Source organism: Gymnoscopelus braueri, assembly GCF_963280865.1.
Source record: "Gymnoscopelus braueri genome assembly, chromosome: 12".
Lineage (NCBI taxonomy): Eukaryota > Metazoa > Chordata > Actinopteri > Myctophiformes > Myctophidae > Gymnoscopelus > Gymnoscopelus braueri.
The window spans coordinates 19,414,025-19,432,691 of record NC_137614.1 but is presented as its reverse complement, the minus strand read 5'-3'; the positions used below and the strand labels follow the sequence as shown (position 1 = coordinate 19,432,691).

Here is an 18,667-nt window from a genome sequence, read left to right as displayed (position 1 = left end):
TTCTCTTCTCTTCTCTTCTCTTCTCTTCTCTTCTCTTCTCTTCTCTTCTCTTCTCTTCTCTTCTCTTCTCTTCTCTTCTCTTCTCTTCTCTTCTCTTCTCTTCTCTTCTCTTCTCTTCTCTTCTCTTCTCTTCTCTTCTCTTCTCTTCTCTTCTCTTCTGTTCTCTTCTCCTCCAGGTGAATTTGAAGGAACAGGGACAACTCATTCGCCAGGATGAGTTCACTGTATTTTTCAGGAAGAAGAAATGTGTCCGCCGCATCTTTCTCTTTGAGCACCTCATTCTCTTCAGCAAAACTAAGAGAACTGATGTTGGCAACGATGTTTACGTCTACAAACAGTCTTTCAAGGTTTGTACACAGTGTAAAAATGAGCTTTGTGTTCGATGTGAACACACCTTAAAGAGTCAGCTGGAACCATTGGTTCACCTTTTTGTTCACCACTCTCTCATTTCTGCAGACATGTGACATTGGGATGACACACAATGCTGGGGTCACCGGTCTGAGTTTTGAGATCTGGTTCCGCAGGAGGAAGAGTGAGGACACTTACACTCTGAGAGCATTCAGCATGGAGGTAAAGAAAGCCTGGACCACAGACGTGGAGAGGATCCTATGGGAACAGGCTGCCCACAGTCGAGGTAAACATACAACTATATGTGTATCTGTGGGCATACAATACAATCAATCAATCAATCAATCAATCAATCAATCAATCAATCAATCAAAAACAACTATAACTATAATTGGGAGGGAACATTTTTAGTTAAATGAAATGAAAATAAAAATGAGGCTTTACAAAAAAGATACATCATTAACTGAAACTGTGTGCTAACTAAATTTAAAAGGCGATGTCCGTAGATTTACGTAGTCTTTGTCAATTTATTCCATACAATAGTATTTTGGTTGTATATGAAATCTATCTTCCATTTCTTATCTGTGCCAGTTTTAACTGTGAATACCATTTTAAATGGTATGTTTTTAATACATATACTTGTTATTACCTTTTTGAATCTCACTGCATATTATGATAAAAACGAAAGCTAACACTAAAACTACAAACTTTCACCAAATAAAACTACATTTCCAAACCTACTTTAAGAAAGGAAATAAAACTAACTGGAATTGATAAAGTCTAAACAAAATTAATTAAAAACTAATGACAAAACTATAATAACCTTGTTGCCAATCAACTCATTGAATTATTTCCAGAGCTGCGCATGAAGGAGAGAGTTTTCATGGGAATGGGTAAGAAACCATTCATGGACATCCAACCCAGTGAAGCTGCCATTTGTGACCGTGCCGTCAACTATGTTGTGCCTGGGAGAAGTAAGTAGTTCTACAAATGACACTTAGCAGCAATAGACCAAAGAAAGTTCTATTGACATTGACAATATTCACATTATGGTCCTTTTGCTCATACGTGAATATGGTCAGTTGGAGATACAAATCTCCCGATAGCACTTGATGTTTCTTAAATCTCTAATTTACTAAACTAAACTAACTATATTTTACTTACAGCAACTAAAAGTATTGTGCTATTTTGCTTATTCACCTGCCATATTAATATCTCATGGATGACATCTATTGTTTATGTTTTTTTAGTCCCTGTGGCGTGTTGTTCACACAGGGGTTTAGAATACCCACGGCCTCACTCCATTGGCTCAGGCAGCACGGCTTCCACCACCCTTAGCCAATCATCCTCGTCATCGGGTCGAGGCTCGTTACCCCCTATTGGAAACCAATCGCAAGGAGTGGAAACCAATCACATTGGCTGTTCCTCCCCTGAGGCAGCGACTGAAAATGAAATCAACAACCATCATCTTTATCACCATCATCTTCATCATAACTGTGAACAGCAGAAACCAAATGGCTATCTTCTAAGTGAGTTTATTCCCCTTTGTCTCTGGCATCCTTTGCCAGCCCTAGCCTCGTGGAGTCCTGGGAAAACATTTCGCTACCCTATCATTATCGATTCAGACCTACAGTATATTGCACTTTTTATCAATAGACATTTTCTACTGTATCACAAATAGTCATTATCCATCTGCAATGCTCTTTAGCAGCCTGTGACAGAATTGTACATTTTGTTTCTTCTGTTTTTGCTATTGCAATCATGAACCATATGAAGTCTTGAAATTGTATCATACTAATTGTCTCCGCCAGGCCGAAGGCATGGCCGAGACTATGTTTTGCAACTTGTCCGTCCGTCCGTCCGTCCGTCCGTCTGTGTGTCCGTGTGGCCGTGTGTCCGTCGGTCTGTGTACAGCTAATCTCCGGCACCGTTGGCCCTGGACGTGAAACTGTACACACACACTCCCTGGATGCCAGAGCAGAACCTCTGCCCCAAATGTTTCACATGGGCCTGTTATAGTGCCACCAGGAGGCCGATTACTCCCACAGATTTTGCCAAAACATCACGCAAATCGGTACACGTTATCTCTATAGTCATGTGATCAACACAGATCTGTTCGATTTCTCATAATCCATCCTGAATGGCTAAGATTGGCTTTTAAAGTTTGCAGGAGTGACTTGTTTGGAACAAAATGCCTCAAATCATAAATGCATCTTCCGATTGCCGTGAAACTTTGCACGCACATTCCCACTAGGCCGAGGAAGACATGCCACCCTTTTCATATTGTCCTGTAATAGTGCCACCAGTCTTGTGATCAACACAGATCTGTCCGATCTTTCATATTTCATCCTGATTGGGGAATTTTTAACATTGCTGCCCCACAATAACCTACCTGACCTGGCGGAGACCTGTGCTCCGGAGGAGCACTTTTTCTAGTTCCTTGTTGTGTTTATTCAGTATGTATATTTGCATCTAAACCTAAAATAATCTCATTGTTTTCTATAATAAAATGGGTTTATGTCTTATGCATTTTGTGTTTTTCTAACCTAGTGGACAATACAGAATCTTCAGGAGACCATGTCAGCGTCTTTGGCAACTCAGAACACGGTTGCCTCTCTGCAATTGGTGGAGATGCAATTGACTCCTCCTCATTTGCGTCCCATACTTCCAAGCCCCACCCATCACTCAGTAGAACACCTAGCCTGAGGACGAATGAGTCACCAATGGTAAACAGGAAAAGAAGAACTGCACCCAAGCCACCGGTCCTGACTACTTCTCAGGTACAAACTAAAGAATTATAATGTGATCATCCATCAGTAAATACTGCTTTCTTAAAATATGGATACAGACCAAAAATCTTTTGGGAGCTTGTTTCTGGATTCTCACATTACAAATGCTCTATGTATTTTAATAAGCCCCGGTCCCATGAAACGTCTGCACAGAACGTCTGTACGAATTGAATACAGGAAGATCTATATGTTATATTGTAAGTTGAAGCTGAACTTGGAGCTTTGACACAGATTTTCCCAGATCATAATTGCCATCAAGTATTTAAAACAGTCTATTCATCTTTTTATATATATATTTTTTTAATCATGTATCTGATGTGTGATATCTTTCTTGTAACAGGACAATGACATTGTCATTGGAAAATCAACTGAGGTTTAAAGTGTGAATATTCTACTATTGGTAAGAAAAGGCATAATATACATTTTACAATTTCATCTCTTTATGATACAGAATGTGGATCTGATGCGCTTGATGTTGTATAATTTATGTCTTTTCAGATCAGTGTCCATTGCGCATATTGAGGTCTGCTGGTCACCCTACATTTCCTGGAGGATGGAGGGATGGATTAACTTCATCCAAACCAGACTGTTACATTCAATTATAACAGGCTATTTTTGGAATCTACTTCATTGCAGCTGCTAGCTTTGACTCGGAGGAGAAAGGAGGAACACATGTTCACCACCTGACACAGACACAGACCTGTGGTAATTTCAACTGCCACTGTTTGAAATACTGAGGTCTGGTTCCGTAACAAGAGAAGAGATGGGACTGATAGAGGAGTGATTACCTACTGTAAGTGGAGTGATGCATCCGCTCTCATTTGAGCAGACTGATTTTATTCAGCAAGGAGGCAGACAAGAAGTGTGAAATGTGAAAAGAAATGTTACTTACAGGAAATGTGAAATCGGCAAGCTAGATTCAAACCCACAACATCCTGAAAACATGCTTTGTCTCCGAGACCTTTGAGCCTTTAGGCATACCCAACATTAATCTCTTTGCATGTGACTCTGTCAGCTGCTGCACTGAGCCTGCAACCATTCTCAAGAAATGGTTGCAAATTGCAATACAAAGAAAATAAAAGGTATGTTTGATATACCAGACAGCACAAAATGAAAATGAGCGTATATAACTGCAGAAACATTTGGTAAGAACCACTTAATCAGTTGTCTATTTTGAACATTTTTAATGTGTAAATGTAAAATGGGTCTCTTGCAAAAATATTGATACATTTGGTGGATACAGTATGAAACTCATAACTGTGTTGCATTCTCACTCCCATTTGTTTAAAAGAGAGATAAAAGAGATTTATGCATGTCTCATTACCGGTAGTTAACAATTTTCTTTTACTGTCAGATCCACTGTACTGTACCTCCTGTACAATTATTTTAAGCAGGGATCAAATAAGATTTTCTATTTGCTCTAATGTATTTTTGATTTAATTTCTTTGAAGCTTTTTATACTGCTGCTGTTCTTTTGGCAAGTTTTATTTTTGTTCAAATTGCTTTATTTGTTCTGAGATTGAGAATGAGATCTTTGAATTTCTCATGGAGATAAGGAGAAACCACTAGTCACCCAAGGGGCCTTTGTGGTAGTGGGATGAGATTAAGGTGTGTGTGCACACCTGCCAAAAAATCGTAATAATAAGCTGCCCTGGTGATTTAGCACGGGTAGCTTTGTCTGGGAGACTTGGATGAAACGTGAAGCCATATCACAGCGTGAAGCCATAACGTGAAGGCATATCACAGACCCGGAATAGGATTATTATGACCTGAAATGGATCGGACACTATTATCCAGCCTGCTTTTATTTGTGGTTTAGTATATTTTGTTATGATAAGCAAGCATGCCTGTGGGATGTACAACTACAGCATCCATGTCCATGTTTATTTTTGGGGGGGCTTTATTGATATATAGTATAGTATAGTATATAGTGGAGAAGAACAGGAAACGGGGAGAGAGACACAGGGAGTGACACGCAGCAAAGGTCTTCGGGATTGGGATTCGAACCCGCGACGTGCTGTCAGGCACCAGTAAAGCCTATATGTGGTATACGCCTGAACCGCTAGGCCAGCGGGCACCCCACAGCTAGGAGATGGATGACGTTGGGCCTTGATTGTATTTTCCACAGGCATGTTCACGAGGCCCCCACCAGAACTTCTATATATTTGCACTCCAGCCACCTGTCTGTCCTTCTGAGATTAGAACATTTGACTGTGTACACCATGACCCAGGATAATGAAACTTGTAATAATTACGGTTACATCTAGGGTAGGAGGTGTGTGATGAGTCTGACCATAAAAGCATGATCACAATTTGTTTACTGTACATAGAAACTACTGTACAATGGGCCGATTGTCATAAATGAATGTTCTCAAACATGGAAAGGAATGGGTTAATTGTATCCTTTTCAGAACTCGGTACAGGTTTCTCCCTCTGTAACAAGCCAACACAGACCTGCATGGCTGCCCTAAACGTTTTCATTTCATGGACCCTCAAATCATGTCCTAGGCATCCTGATATGAAAAGATGTTTAAGGTCGAATTCTAATTTAATCATCTAAATGTCATTATTACTACATGAGAAATAGATTTCATTGTAGTGATGTTGAGACATAGAATAGCCACTTGCACTGCCGTACATCTTTTACATTGTAAGAATTTCAAGTGAAGTGACTTAGTGAAATTAACACCTGGAACTCCTTCAACGAACCCCGGGGTCCCCGGACCCCACTTTGAAAACCACTGCCCTAAATCACCCGGCAAGCTTCTAAGCCAGATTTGCAGGTCCCCTGCCGTTTTGGCAGAGCCACCCCAGAGAAACTGCCAGAGAAAACTATTTTTTCTTGTTAGTCCATTGCGGCATATTTTTAACATCAGGTTTTGCCTTTTGGACAGTTAACCACTTTCAACTGGGTGTCCCTATTTTGGTAATGTCATTATAGGTGACATTTCTTCTTCTTTTTTTCATTCAACATTTTTTTTTAAATATTTGGCTTATGTGGTTAAAGCACAAGCAGACAGAGTCTAGTGATATTTCAATCAGAATTTTGTGTTCAGTAAATGGGTCTATTATGCAAAAGTAAAGCAAAAGGGAGGCTCACAACTACTGTTCAGAGATGGGGCACAGACCACTTATTACTATTTGGGGTCCATCTTTGGTTCCAAATGCATCAATTTACCAGCTTTGGCATCATGAAGAATGACCATTAGAAATTAGAAAACCTATTGTATATTTATGATTGTAATGAAATATGTGCTCTTTGTAAGATCATTCATGTTTCTTTTTAATGTTTTTTTTATGTAATTTTGTTTTTAATTATTTGGCCATGGTGCTGTGTTTTCTTCCTCAGAACCACTGTAACAGTATATGGCAGGCCACCTACAAATGTAAAAAAAAAAAAAGTTAGCTTTATTTCTTGCTTTCTCTCTTTCACACATCCTGTCACTCATTCTCAACTTGTACTTTTTTTTTAACTTTTCTTCCTTTCAGCTCACTGTGAACTATCATTAACTTGGAGATGTGATACTAGGATGACTCAAATTTGCCTGATAATGATACTTCCCTATTCCAAAGAGAGTACCGTTGCAACTTAGACATGACTACAAGACTCACAGACTCTGTCGTGCATTGCGGGTTGAGTTTAGTGTCTTATACAGTACGTCTTCTCGTTACTTATATTCTATGTTTTAATCTAGCCCACTCTTTGAGCGCAGGTGCTCTTTGAAAACCAACAGACTCTGAAAAGGTAATGACCAACAAGCTAAAGTGTTAGGGTTACTTACTGTATATAGGGATAGTGTCTTCAGCTATATCATATCAGAGTGAGGATTATTTAAGATAGTTAGCATAGCATAGATTGCAGGACTAGTAATAATCAGTGGCAAGACCACTGATTATAGGCTAAGTGTAATTTTAACAAGTGGAAGTTGTGTGCGTTCAGCATGACCACTGTGTCGTCTAATTGCACAAGTGGTTTTAATGATTATAAACTATGTTGTGATTTATGATTCCAGCTTTGTTTAACTTAAAGTATTGTTTAGCTCATCAGTTTGCTAAATAAGAAAGATTGGACACGTGATTTTAGTTTTCAGAGTGACAGTAATATGCTTGTATTGGTGGGAACAACACCCAAATCAAAGTGAAAGTGAAAACTGATAAACTGAAAACTCCAAAGTCCACCCAGCAGTCAAAATGCTGACCTGATTAAGTTTGTAAAAAGAAATATGTTTGCATTGTAAAGAAAATTGCTGAATTATGCCAGTGGAATCTTCTGAAAAGATACATTGTGAAATGTAATTTATTAATCTTGTAAAAGGTTTTGATTTCTTTATTATTACTTTTGACTTTGTAAAATCTCATTAATATATGTTGTAACAACTACAAAAATACTATAAATTATTTATGGTGAAAAATGGTTTTCTATTCGATCTGTTCTGTGTTCTGTGTTATTTGTGGCAGGTGTGTGGTTTGTTTGCAATCTATTTTAAACTAATTTAGAATCCGTTACGGAGGAATAAGCTGAAGGTTATAATATACTGTAGTTCACCAACATTACAACTAACCATTTACTTATAATACGGTTAACTCTGCTTATACCTGGATTTACACTTACATCACTTATATTCATATATTTACTTTAATATTTACACGTATATCAACATTTGTATATCTTACTCTTAATGTTTTTGCTCTATATTCGTTTCTACTCATTCCAAAAACCCTCACAACCTTGGTCATTCCTTCCCATCAGGCTCTGAGGTCCATTGTGTAGTAATCTGTGATTTTTGAGGCGTGATGGTTTATGGAGACCCTTTCCAGCTTTGGATAAATGGAGTGGATTGTTCAGCCATTATGTAACTGGGACAGCCCTCACATCAGCATCCTACTGACCTGGGCAACCCAAAAATTAGCTAAAGCTGCATTGTGCAATACCTAAAACTGTACCCCTGCTGGCTGTCCATGGTCTATGTTTATTGAACCAGAATGTCTCTCAACTAAGGCAAGTTTATTTGTATAGCACATTTCTACAACCAGGCAATTAAAGTGCTTTACACAACATTAAGACGGTGAAAAATAAACACATTTTAAAAGGACATTTGAATACAATTAAAATAGTTATTAAAAAATTACAAGAATAGAAACTAAGAATAAATTAAAATAAAACAAAAATAAGAGAATCAAATTACAGTGCAGTGTGCAGCACAAGAGTCCTGTAAAATATGAAACACTGGGATTTCAGGCCCATTAAAGTCTATCATAAAACATTTATTTGAAACGTATATGGTAAAGTAGGCTAGCTATCCCAAATTCATATAGACTATAATCACAAGTTGTGGTCTGCAGAATGTCACAAAAGTCAAATTACTTCTATTGAAACATACTTAATGGCAAATAAAACAGGTTCTGATTCAGCTAAATAAATAATAGTAAAGTGAGCCACTAGTGTTCAGATAAGAGATCTAATAAATATGCAGTACTTTAGGGAAGTAATGAATAAATGAGGTTCAAGAGAAATGAGGGTATAGGCCTACACTTTGTTTAAACAAAACAAAAAAAGAACAACAGTTTTCTAATTAGGCTACATTCCAATAAAAAATGTTTCCCACCATTCAGCAGTTGAATGGGCTCCGGTCCAATAGCAGGATAAAGAGGACGGGGGTTGTTGAACTAGCTTTGGTCCAGCAGTGTTCAGTCAGCAAATATAACGGAGCAAATATAAGACTTCCGGTGGACGATCTCTTCAGAATAAGAGTACCCTCTAGAGTAAAAAGAAACCATTGAAAACCATTGAAAAACGGTTCATTTGCACATTAAAACTATAAATTAAGCATTTAAACGAAGCTATATATCACATATTATGTTTCTGTGTAACAAAAACGGATTTAAAACATTAATTATTTATCTAAATTGATAGATGCTGTTCAAAGGAGTGCATAGCCTATACAAATTGGACACTGGACAGGAGACGGTGCTTAGTGCCGGAACTTCTGAGGTACGCACGCGTTCGGGGAGACCCCCTCTACACAGCCACACTCTCCGCTAAGCGGCACTAAGGTGTAAAAAAAAGTGGCGGGCCGTCCAGTGAGGTCAAGGGTCAGAAAAGGGCCCTTTTCAGTGCATAGCCTATACAAATTGGACACTGGACAGGAGACGGTGCTTAGTGCCGGAACTTCTGAGGTACGCACGCGTTCGGGGAGACCCCCTCTACACAGCCACACTCTCCGCTAAGCGGCACTAAGGTGTAAAAAAAAGTGGCGGGCCGTCCAGTGAGGTCAAGGGTCAGAAAAGGGCCCTTTTCAGTGCATAGCCTATACAAATTGGACACTGGACAGGAGACGGTGCTTAGTGCCGGAACTTCTGAGGTACGCACGCGTTCGGGGAGACCCCCTCTACACAGCCACACTCTCCGCTAAGCGGCACTAAGGTGTAAAAAAAAGTGGCGGGCCGTCCAGTGAGGTCAAGGGTCAGAAAAGGGCCCTTTTCAGTGCATAGCCTATACAAATTGGACACTGGACAGGAGACGGTGCTTAGTGCCGGAACTTCTGAGGTACGCACGCGTTCGGGGAGACCCCCTCTACACAGCCACACTCTCCGCTAAGCTTTGGTCCATAGCGTTAGAAGGAGGAGAACTCCTTCTATTGGGAGTGGTGGAAAAAGTACTCAAATGTTTTACTTAAGTAAAAGTATCAATACTGCATTGTAGAAATACTCTGTTACAAGTAAAAGTCCGGAATATTGGTATCAAAATGTACTTAAAGTACCAATTTCACAAGTTTTCAAATGTATAAAATGTATACAAATCTTTTGAAAATAGCAGATCTACAAGCTCACAATGCTCACATGGTGATGCATTGTGAGCTTGTAGATTGGCTATTTTCAAATGGCCGAAATGTATATAGGGTTGAAGTGCTTAATGTGTGCTTTGTAACAATAATAAAAACCATAAAAAAGTAAGCCACTAAAAATAAATTTCAAATAATTGTGGTGGACACAATATTTGCCTCTGAGATGTACAGTAGTTGGAGTAGAAGTAAAAGTAGCTTACTTAAAATTGGAAATAGGCCTACTCCAGTAAAGTTAAAAAAAATCCTGAAAAGTGTACTTAAGTACAATACTTGAGTAAATGTACTTCGTTACTTTCCACCACTGTCTACCGCAATGGACCAGCGCTAATAGGGTTGAACCCAGGGTAAAAACAGCGTCACAGAGGGGATGGACAGAGTACAGGGGGACCTTACTGCTCAGATTTCACATGCTACAAATATCCTCACTGGCTGTTACTCCGTAGGGGCCATTATTAACTAATACGTTCTGTTTGCAGTTGAAGAACCCAAACCACTTGCAGAAGCCACTGTACAAGAACGTAACTGCAGGCATGACTCAAGGTAAAACAAGAGCTGTCTTTCAGCATTTATATTTATTAATTGATTGATATGTATAATTATTGATATGGTTGTTGTAACTTTTTGCGTGTGTTGCTCTGTGAAAGCAGAACTCAGCAGAGAGAGCCGTTGGGTGTCAGGTTTATAAGTTGTGAGAAATGTGGTCGGCAGGAATGTTAGGGTGACATTAGATAACACTAGCTCTGGTCCATAGCGTTTTAGAAGGAGTTCTGGCGCAAGATAACACTCACATGTTGAACTAATGACACTCAGTTCATGAACTAAGTACATAGTGGATCAAATTAGCTTTGAGAATGATTTACAAATGATGAACTTTGGATCATTAAAAAAAAAAGGCCTACATGTTTAAAGCAACCAAAAATATCAGTGGATTAAATAACTTGAAATCTATTCACATGCACACGTGAGGACCCCAACTGAAACAAGCCAGTAGGCTTTTTGGGGCTTTTCAATCCTATTTAGTTGAACTTGTATTTTGAACTGCACTTCCATGTGCTTTTTTCTTTGCAAACTTCTAAATAAAGTAATCAATCAATCAATCAATCAATCAATCAATCAATCAATCAATCAATCAATCAATCAATCAATCAATCAATCAATCAATACTTTTAACTAAAGTATAATGTATACATGCCAACCACAGTAGGCTATTACTAAATTGTACTGTAGGGCCTACTTGATTCAATTTCTCGTTTTCTCCCCATTTTATAGGCTGGGGGCAGCATTGCGGCCCTCGCCCCTTGTATCTAGAGTTCCAGCGGGTACACAGCCCTCACACCTACAAACCGCCAATCCGACTGATATACCCATATATGGAGATCTCTGTATCTGTCAGTCCCAGGGCAAGCATCTGGCTTTTAAGATGAACTGAAGTGACAGTTCATTTGAATGGCTGCTAGTTTAGCTAATTCCCCCCTGCTGGCTGCAGAAGCAATAACTCTCTATTCAAGCGAATGGGGTTTTGGCCGGACTTTACACTTGATTTTATTTTATTTTATTAATGATAAAGTAGGGTATGTATGTTTCTAGGGCTTCTACTGGTTCTACCGAGTGAAGACCCGCCCTCGCTGCGGTTGCAGCCAATAGCACTTGTTTCCAGTTTATTTTCGGGACCGGAAGATGGCGGAATTGAATTAGCTGAAAAAGTGGCTTAAAAATGGTCTATAGACACCAATGGGGCTCCCGTTGTCCACATTTTTTACAGTCTATGGTCAGTCCTTGTCTCTTTTATGCCTACCGGTGAAGTGCGCAGGCGAAAGTAGTTGCAAACGTGGGGTTATTGCGTCCCGTCGCAAACACAGACACAGACACACACACACACACACACACACACACACACACACACACACACACACACACACACACACACACACACACACACACACACACACACACACACACACACACACACACACACACACACACACTCTCTCTCTGTGTGTTCTTGTGGCAGACAGTGGGTTATAGATCCCATCGCTCGCGGGGCCATCCCACTGCTGGGCAGCCGTAACCATGGCAACATTGTTTGACACAAAATCGCTAATAAACAGCTGAGATTAGGTGAAATTGAAAAACGGTAATTGACCAAATGGTAATGGTCAATGGCTGTGTGCAAATTCAGATCAATTGCTCCAGCCACTGAGGAGAACCGGCACACAGTTTTGCTCTCACCACCGTCGGTCGACCGTCGACCCACCACAGAGGTTTTGTCAAATTATAGGAGGATTATAGGAGGATATGGACATCCCTGATGTCATCAGTATATATATGCCCATATTTGGGCATGCCCCCTTTTGTGCACATATATGGAGCTGACTGATTTGTTTGCGCCTGATGCCATGATGACATATTGAGGTTAGACAACACACTCCATATTTGGGCGTAGCTGCATTGGGAACTCCTTATATGGTTAAAGCTGAGTCATGGTGACGTCATGAGCGTGACAACGTGGTCTGTCTGCCCACCCGCCCATCCTCACTTAAGCCAATTTCAATTTAGGATTATTTCTTCTATCCTGGAATTTGATTTTTATTAATCTCTGTTTTAATTGAACTTAATCTTGTTTTTAAATGTCCTTTTATAATATGATCCTTTTGTGTCTTTATGCGCTGTGTCTTAACGTCTTCGTATTTTGTGTAAAGCACGTTGAATTGCCTTGTTGCCGGGGCGGCAGTGGCTCAGGGGTAGAGTGGCCAGGTAGAGGGAACTGGAAACCGCAAGGTTCCCAGTTCGATCTCGGGCTGGGGGCCTCCCCCAGAGTTAGTGTCGAAGTGTCCTTGAGCAAGACACTGAACCCCTAATTGCTCCCGATGAGCAGGTTGGTGCCTTGCATGGTTTCCTCTGCCATCGGTGTATGAATGTGTGTGTGAGTGGGTGAATGTAATGCACAATCTATGTAAAGCGCTTTGGATAAAAGCGCTATATAAATGCACCATTTACCATTTGTTGTTAAACTCTGGTTTACAAATACTTGCCTTGTTCTTTGTTCTGTGAAACAAGCAGCTATGGACATCGAGCGCTGGGATTTGGAGATTAAAGCCAACAACAACAGCCACCATACAGAGCTGAATGGAGATGAGCGTTTGATCGTCCGAAGAGGACAACCCTTTATAGTCAACTTATATCTGAAGCCTGGCGGGCAGAAGTTCACCCCTGGCAAAACAAGCTTCACCCTCATAGTGGAGACAGGTACTAGCCTTGTGGCTCCCACAGAGCATGCTACACTGTATGTCCAATAGAGAGAGAGGGAGAGAGCAGCAATGACTACATTTTTGTATTGATGTGTGTGATGTCTGTTTAGTCTCTTAGTGATAGGTTGCTGGATCATGTCGCAGAGAATACTTTGTCCTTAAATGACCACAAACCTTGTTGAAGCTCCTAAAATATGTGAATCCTGTGGAATGTGTTTGGAAAAACTGTTGTTGGATTAAATAGTTAGAATTAAAAGTGTGTGTGTGTGTGTGTGTGTGTGTGTGTGTGTGTGTACGTGCGTGCGTGCGTGCGTGCGTGTGTGCGTGTGTGCGTGCGTGCGTGCGTGCGTGCGTGCGTGCGTGCGTGCGTGCGTGCGTGCGTGCGTGCGTGCGTGCGTGCGTGCGTGCGTGCGTGCGTGCGTGCGTGCGTGCGTGCGTGCGTGCGTGCGTGCGTGCGTGCGTGCGTGCGTGCGTGCGTGCGTGCGTGCGTGCGTGCGTGCGTGCGTGCGTGCGTGCGTGACTGTGTGTGTGTGCATGTATGAATATGATGCATTATCCCTACATGTGTCCATACACTTGGTGTTCATCTCACTGCTTCCTCACTCCTCAGGTCCGTTACCCAGGAAAGAGTCTGACACAAAAGTTTGCTTTGGTCTGAGAGACTACACAGTCGACACGGAATGGAGTGCGTCCGTCAGTAATGGTCCCACAGAGAACGCAGTGTCTGTATCCATCAGTTCCTCGCCCAACGCCCCCATAGGACTTTATTCTCTAACTCTGGACCAGGATGGAACGAAAACCAGACTTGGGGAGTTCGTCTTGCTCTTTAATGCTTGGTGTCCCAGTAAGTAAATATATATATTCCCTTGCGACTGCTACTACTTCTTGTACACACTTTTTTTTTTGCCATTATGTGTCATGGGATGGCTTCCTGTGTCTAGGCACACTTCCTTTATTTTAGCAACACCCCTTTTCACATTCACACAGCTAACACATAATCACACCACAGAAATACCCAATACAACCAGTCGTTCTCTTTTGGGCACTTTGCAGGAACAGCGTGCCTCAGTTAATTATAATGAGAAGAGGACTCATTCATCTGCTCTATTGAGATTATTCAGCTGATATTGCAATATCAGAAAGGGGATTCTTAGCTTTCTAATGATGCCAGTGTTAATGTTTGTGCTCAATGCTGTATTTCTTGTACTTGCTCATAGGAGATGCTGTTTACATGAGGAACGAGGAAAAGAGGCAGGAGTATGTTTTAACTCAACATGGATTTGTCTATAAAGGCACACCCAAACGAATCAAGGGAACATCGTGGAACTTTGGGCAGGTATAACAAACTCACTCACTCATCTAGATTATCATCATTTATTTTATTTTATTTCATTTTAGGAATAGCAAAAATAGTTTGGTACTTACATATTAAAACATTTAACAACTCATAAAATGTAAGAATCACACACCTTTTAATCCTTAAATGTGATTTAACATCCAGCTTATCAACTGATCAAAGTGTCACAGAACAAGTCTTATGTGACACAAACTATTAAAGAGTTTTTGTTTACTTTGTTTCTTTGCAGTTTGAGCCCGGTATTCTGGATGTGTGTCTCAAGATCCTGGATGAAAATCCTAAATTTGTGGCTGATGCTGATCAGGACACTTCTGCCAGGAGAAACTCTGTCTACGTGACCAGGGTGCTGAGTGCCATGGTGGGTCTGTGTCTGGTCTGTGAAGGGTGTATGGATCAGTCATTGAATGGATTGATTGATTGATTGATTAATGGATGCAAAGATAAACAGAAGGCATGGCAAGGCAAGGCAAGGCAAGGCAAGGCAAGGCAAGGCAAGGCAAGGCAAGGCAAGGCAAGTTTATTTGCATAGCACATTTCAACATTTCAAGGCAATTCCAAAGTGATTTACCCAAAATATTAAGAGCATTATGAAAGACATTATAAAAGGACACCTTTATACACTTAAAAAGTTCAAAGAATAGAAAAGTTTAATAAATTCAAATAAAACACATGAAGAGAGTAAAATTACAGTGCAGCACAAGAATCAAAATCCTCAACAAAGTTGCAGGAGGTAGTTTGGATTCTCTGGAATCAAATGTGAATTTGAATGTGCACCATTTTACTAGTCTGAATAGTAATTATTTACAAAAATCGTTGCCAGCATACCCCATAAAATGCTGTTACTCAGATACACTGTCTATGTGACCAGAGTACTGAGTATTACTGGAGATCTGTTTAAACTGGATGGATGGATGGATAAGTGAATGGCAGGGTGGATGGATAGATGGATACGTGAATGGCAGGATAGAGGAATGAAGGAGTTAGTGGCTAGACCAGTGCACTGGAGCCATCCTGCACTTAGTGAACCCCATGTAACCAGGCTGTGAATAGCCCTTTGAGCTGTTCCAAAAGACGTTACCTTGGTACCACAGCAAGCACTCCGTGTCTGCCCTTTCAGATTTTTTTTTATGTATACACTCTTTACAACTTCTCTCTACACCCTGTTGAAGTTGAAGAAAAGACTTTAGATTTCTGGATGTTCCAGGGGGTCCCCAGCAAAATGAGGAACAGTTTAACCATTTAAGGCCTATTTTATACTGCATCAAAATGCGTTGTGAGCTTGTAAATCAGATATTTTTGCAATTTTTTTACATTTAGGAAGATATTTGCCTATCATGACATACCATATTGACATGCCATATTGAAAGTGGTTAATTATAGTCATTATTTCACTGGCTAGAAGTTAGTCCAATGTGAGAATGTATAAGAATGACTATTTAGATCATAGGTTTCACTCTGCAACAAACATCTTGTTTTTGGGGGTCCATGGCACAAAATCGTTTTAAATGGGGGTCCACGGGCCACTGCGTATCGATTTGGGGGTCCTTGACATGAACATGTTTGAGAGCTACTTCCTTAAAGGAAGACCTCAGTGTCATAAAACTGGATCATGATAGCCACACAGCTTTACGATGAATCTGAATTCCAGGGCTATTTCAGGCCAGCTTTGACAGCCATGGTGGTAATATGCTCTATACTTAGACTGTTATACTGAAATGTGTATACTTCAAAAACTAATAGATGTATCCATGAATGAGAATATGATGAAGTTTGCTTGTGACATATGGCCTGCCTACCAACATAATTATGGTCTATGATTTTACCTTACCTTTCCCTCTCTAACTCACCTTTCAATCTGTCTCTGTCTCTGTCTCTGTCTCTGTCTCTGTCTCTGTCTCTGTCTCTGTCTGCCCTCAGATCAACAGCAATGATGATAGGGGTGTGTTAGTGGGGAACTGGAGTGGTGACTATGAGGATGGAGAACATCCAGGTCACTGGATAGGCAGTGGAGACATCTTGCGAAAGTGGGCCGAGAGTGGCTCTGTCAGCTATGGCCAGTGCTGGGTCTTTGCTGCCGTTGCATGCACAGGTTGGTGTGTGTGTGTGTGTGTGTGTGTGTGTGTGTGTGTGTGTGTGTGTGTGTGTGTGTGTGTGTGTGTGTGTGTGTGTGTGTGTGTGTGTGTGTGTGTGTGTGTGTGCGTGCGTGCGTGTGCGTGCGCGTGCGCGTGCGTGTGCGTGTACGTGTCGGGGGGGGGGGGGGGGGGATGTGGGTGAGATGTAATGATTTTATCTAGATACACTGTGCAATTCAGTCCTTAGCTTAGTCGTTTGTTTGTCCATTCATTCATTCATTCATTCCAATTGTCATTAATAAATCAGCTTACCACTTTGCACTAACCACTTGCTTCTCCTCCACACTTTTCAAATCTGACTCCCATCATGTTTCACATTTTCCCTGTCCCTGATCTCAGTTTCATGTCTCTCTACACTCTCCTATCTAAATAAAGAAAAAAAAAACCTGCATGTTTCTTATCTTTGTTGCCTCATAAAATTGCCCTTTATCTTGACCCTAAAATAGTATCTTAATATGCCATTGGGCCTATCTGCTTCCTGTCTGTCACTTTATTTGATGTCTGTATTGCTTAACCTCCACAAGACGAGCTATCTCAAGTATCTTTTTCAATACCTCCTTTTGTTGACGTGTGACTTTCCCTTCTCTCCTCAAGTGTCCAGGGCACTTGGTATCCCCTGTCGAGTGGTTACTAATTTTGGATCAGCACACGATACGAACGCCAACCTGTTAATAGAGAAATTATACGATGAGGACGGGAAAAGAATGGATGATGATGATTCTATATGGTAAGTGTTTAGTTGCTGTATATTATCAAGGCAATATATAGTTAACGGCCATTCTAGTCTATTATTTTAGCCAAGTGACACAATCATATGACAAAGTATACATTTAGTTACTTCTCAATCTCTCTCCATCTGTCTCCCACAAACACAACAGCTCTCTTTCACTCTCATTACAAACGTTTTTTTTGTAGTTGAAGATCTGTGCAATTTTCAGGATATTTCAAATTAAATAATCTATTAATCCATTATTATGTACCTTCTATCTAAAAACATGAACAGGAACTTTCATGTGTGGGTGGATAGTTGGATGAGTCGACCTGATCTGGGTGAAGGGTTTGATGGTTGGCAAGCCAGTGACCCCACCCCACAGGAGAAGAGCGAAGGTGAAAAACAAAACAACATTTTGACATTCTCTCATAGATTTTAAGTTGGCGATCTTTTGACTTTTGTTGGTAGTCCGTAGTGTAATTGATAAAGTAAAAAAAGGTATCTGTCCCCCAGTATGTCTGTGAGAATTACATTAGAATAAAACAGAATAGAGAGTTGCATTCTATGTTTGAAGTCTGTCTTTGGTTTCTGTGTGTCTGTCAGGTGTGTTTTGTTGTGGGCCTGTTCCTCTCACAGCCATCAAAGAAGGTGAGATGACCAAGAAGTATGACGCCCCCTTTGTTTTCGCTGAGGTGAGTTTGTTCTACAGCTTCTTGTTACATTTGAAGGAAAACACCATAAATGGGTAGAATATTTAAACAATCCTGCATATTTTCTGTCATGATGGATATTAAAACCTGAAATTTACAGTAAAAACCTTTTTCACTAACAAAGATCAAATGTGTTAATGATATAGGTTTGATAATAGATTCAAGTAAAGTCAATCAATGTTGGTAACATTTCATTTCAAAACATGCAGTGATGAGGAATGAGTAACTGACATAGCTGGAAAATGTAACATTTAACCACCTAAACTATATACATGTAGTTTTGCCAAATGTTTGCCTATTATGGCATGCCCAGAATAGGGACGCTAGGGTGGTTAAGAACAAAGGGCAGTATGCTTGTACATGTTAGATGTCATTACACCAGCATACCAATGTTATGTAGGATTTCAATTGTCCTATTCATAAGATTGATTTAAAAACTATAACAATGTCATACACCGAATACTGTAGATTCCCATAGGCCGCCATGACATCAGTATGACACTGTATGGTTTTTTTAAGACTATCA

The 18,667-nt window shown here is 40.3% G+C and overlaps 2 protein-coding genes across 3 annotated transcripts in view; both read left to right on the top strand.

The window, feature by feature from the left end:
- The window catches only part of LOC308096163 (pleckstrin homology domain-containing family G member 4B-like), a 38,314-nt gene extending 27,798 nt beyond the window's left edge, over nucleotides 1–10,516 (top strand). Inside the window, exons 19-26 of one of the 2 annotated variants that reach the window (XR_013934112.1) lie at nucleotides 177–347; nucleotides 457–634; nucleotides 1,206–1,322; nucleotides 1,599–1,877; nucleotides 2,899–3,128; nucleotides 3,478–3,537; nucleotides 3,636–4,219; nucleotides 10,459–10,516. Coding sequence is in view for 1 of the 2 variants with exons in the window: in XM_080443486.1 (XP_080299612.1) it covers nucleotides 177–347; nucleotides 457–634; nucleotides 1,206–1,322; nucleotides 1,599–1,877; nucleotides 2,899–3,128; nucleotides 3,478–3,516 (1,014 nt within the window). In the remaining variant the exon portion in view is untranslated. Of the gene's footprint in view, nucleotides 1–176; nucleotides 348–456; nucleotides 635–1,205; nucleotides 1,323–1,598; nucleotides 1,878–2,898; nucleotides 3,129–3,477; nucleotides 3,538–3,635; nucleotides 4,439–10,458 lie in introns of those variants that run through there. The other variant, XM_080443486.1, reaches the window with a different exon arrangement.
- A 2,528-nt stretch (nucleotides 10,517–13,044) lies between these two features.
- The window catches only part of LOC308096413 (protein-glutamine gamma-glutamyltransferase 2-like), a gene marked incomplete at both ends in the record, with an annotated part of 17,246 nt that continues 11,623 nt past the window's right edge, over nucleotides 13,045–18,667 (top strand). The window contains 8 exons of the mRNA XM_080443835.1: nucleotides 13,045–13,228; nucleotides 13,841–14,074; nucleotides 14,448–14,566; nucleotides 14,817–14,960; nucleotides 16,505–16,676; nucleotides 17,314–17,446; nucleotides 17,747–17,826; nucleotides 18,068–18,123. Coding sequence (XP_080299961.1) covers nucleotides 13,045–13,228; nucleotides 13,841–14,074; nucleotides 14,448–14,566; nucleotides 14,817–14,960; nucleotides 16,505–16,676; nucleotides 17,314–17,446; nucleotides 17,747–17,826; nucleotides 18,068–18,123 — 1,122 coding nt within the window. The remainder of the gene's footprint in view (nucleotides 13,229–13,840; nucleotides 14,075–14,447; nucleotides 14,567–14,816; nucleotides 14,961–16,504; nucleotides 16,677–17,313; nucleotides 17,447–17,746; nucleotides 17,827–18,067; nucleotides 18,124–18,667) is intronic.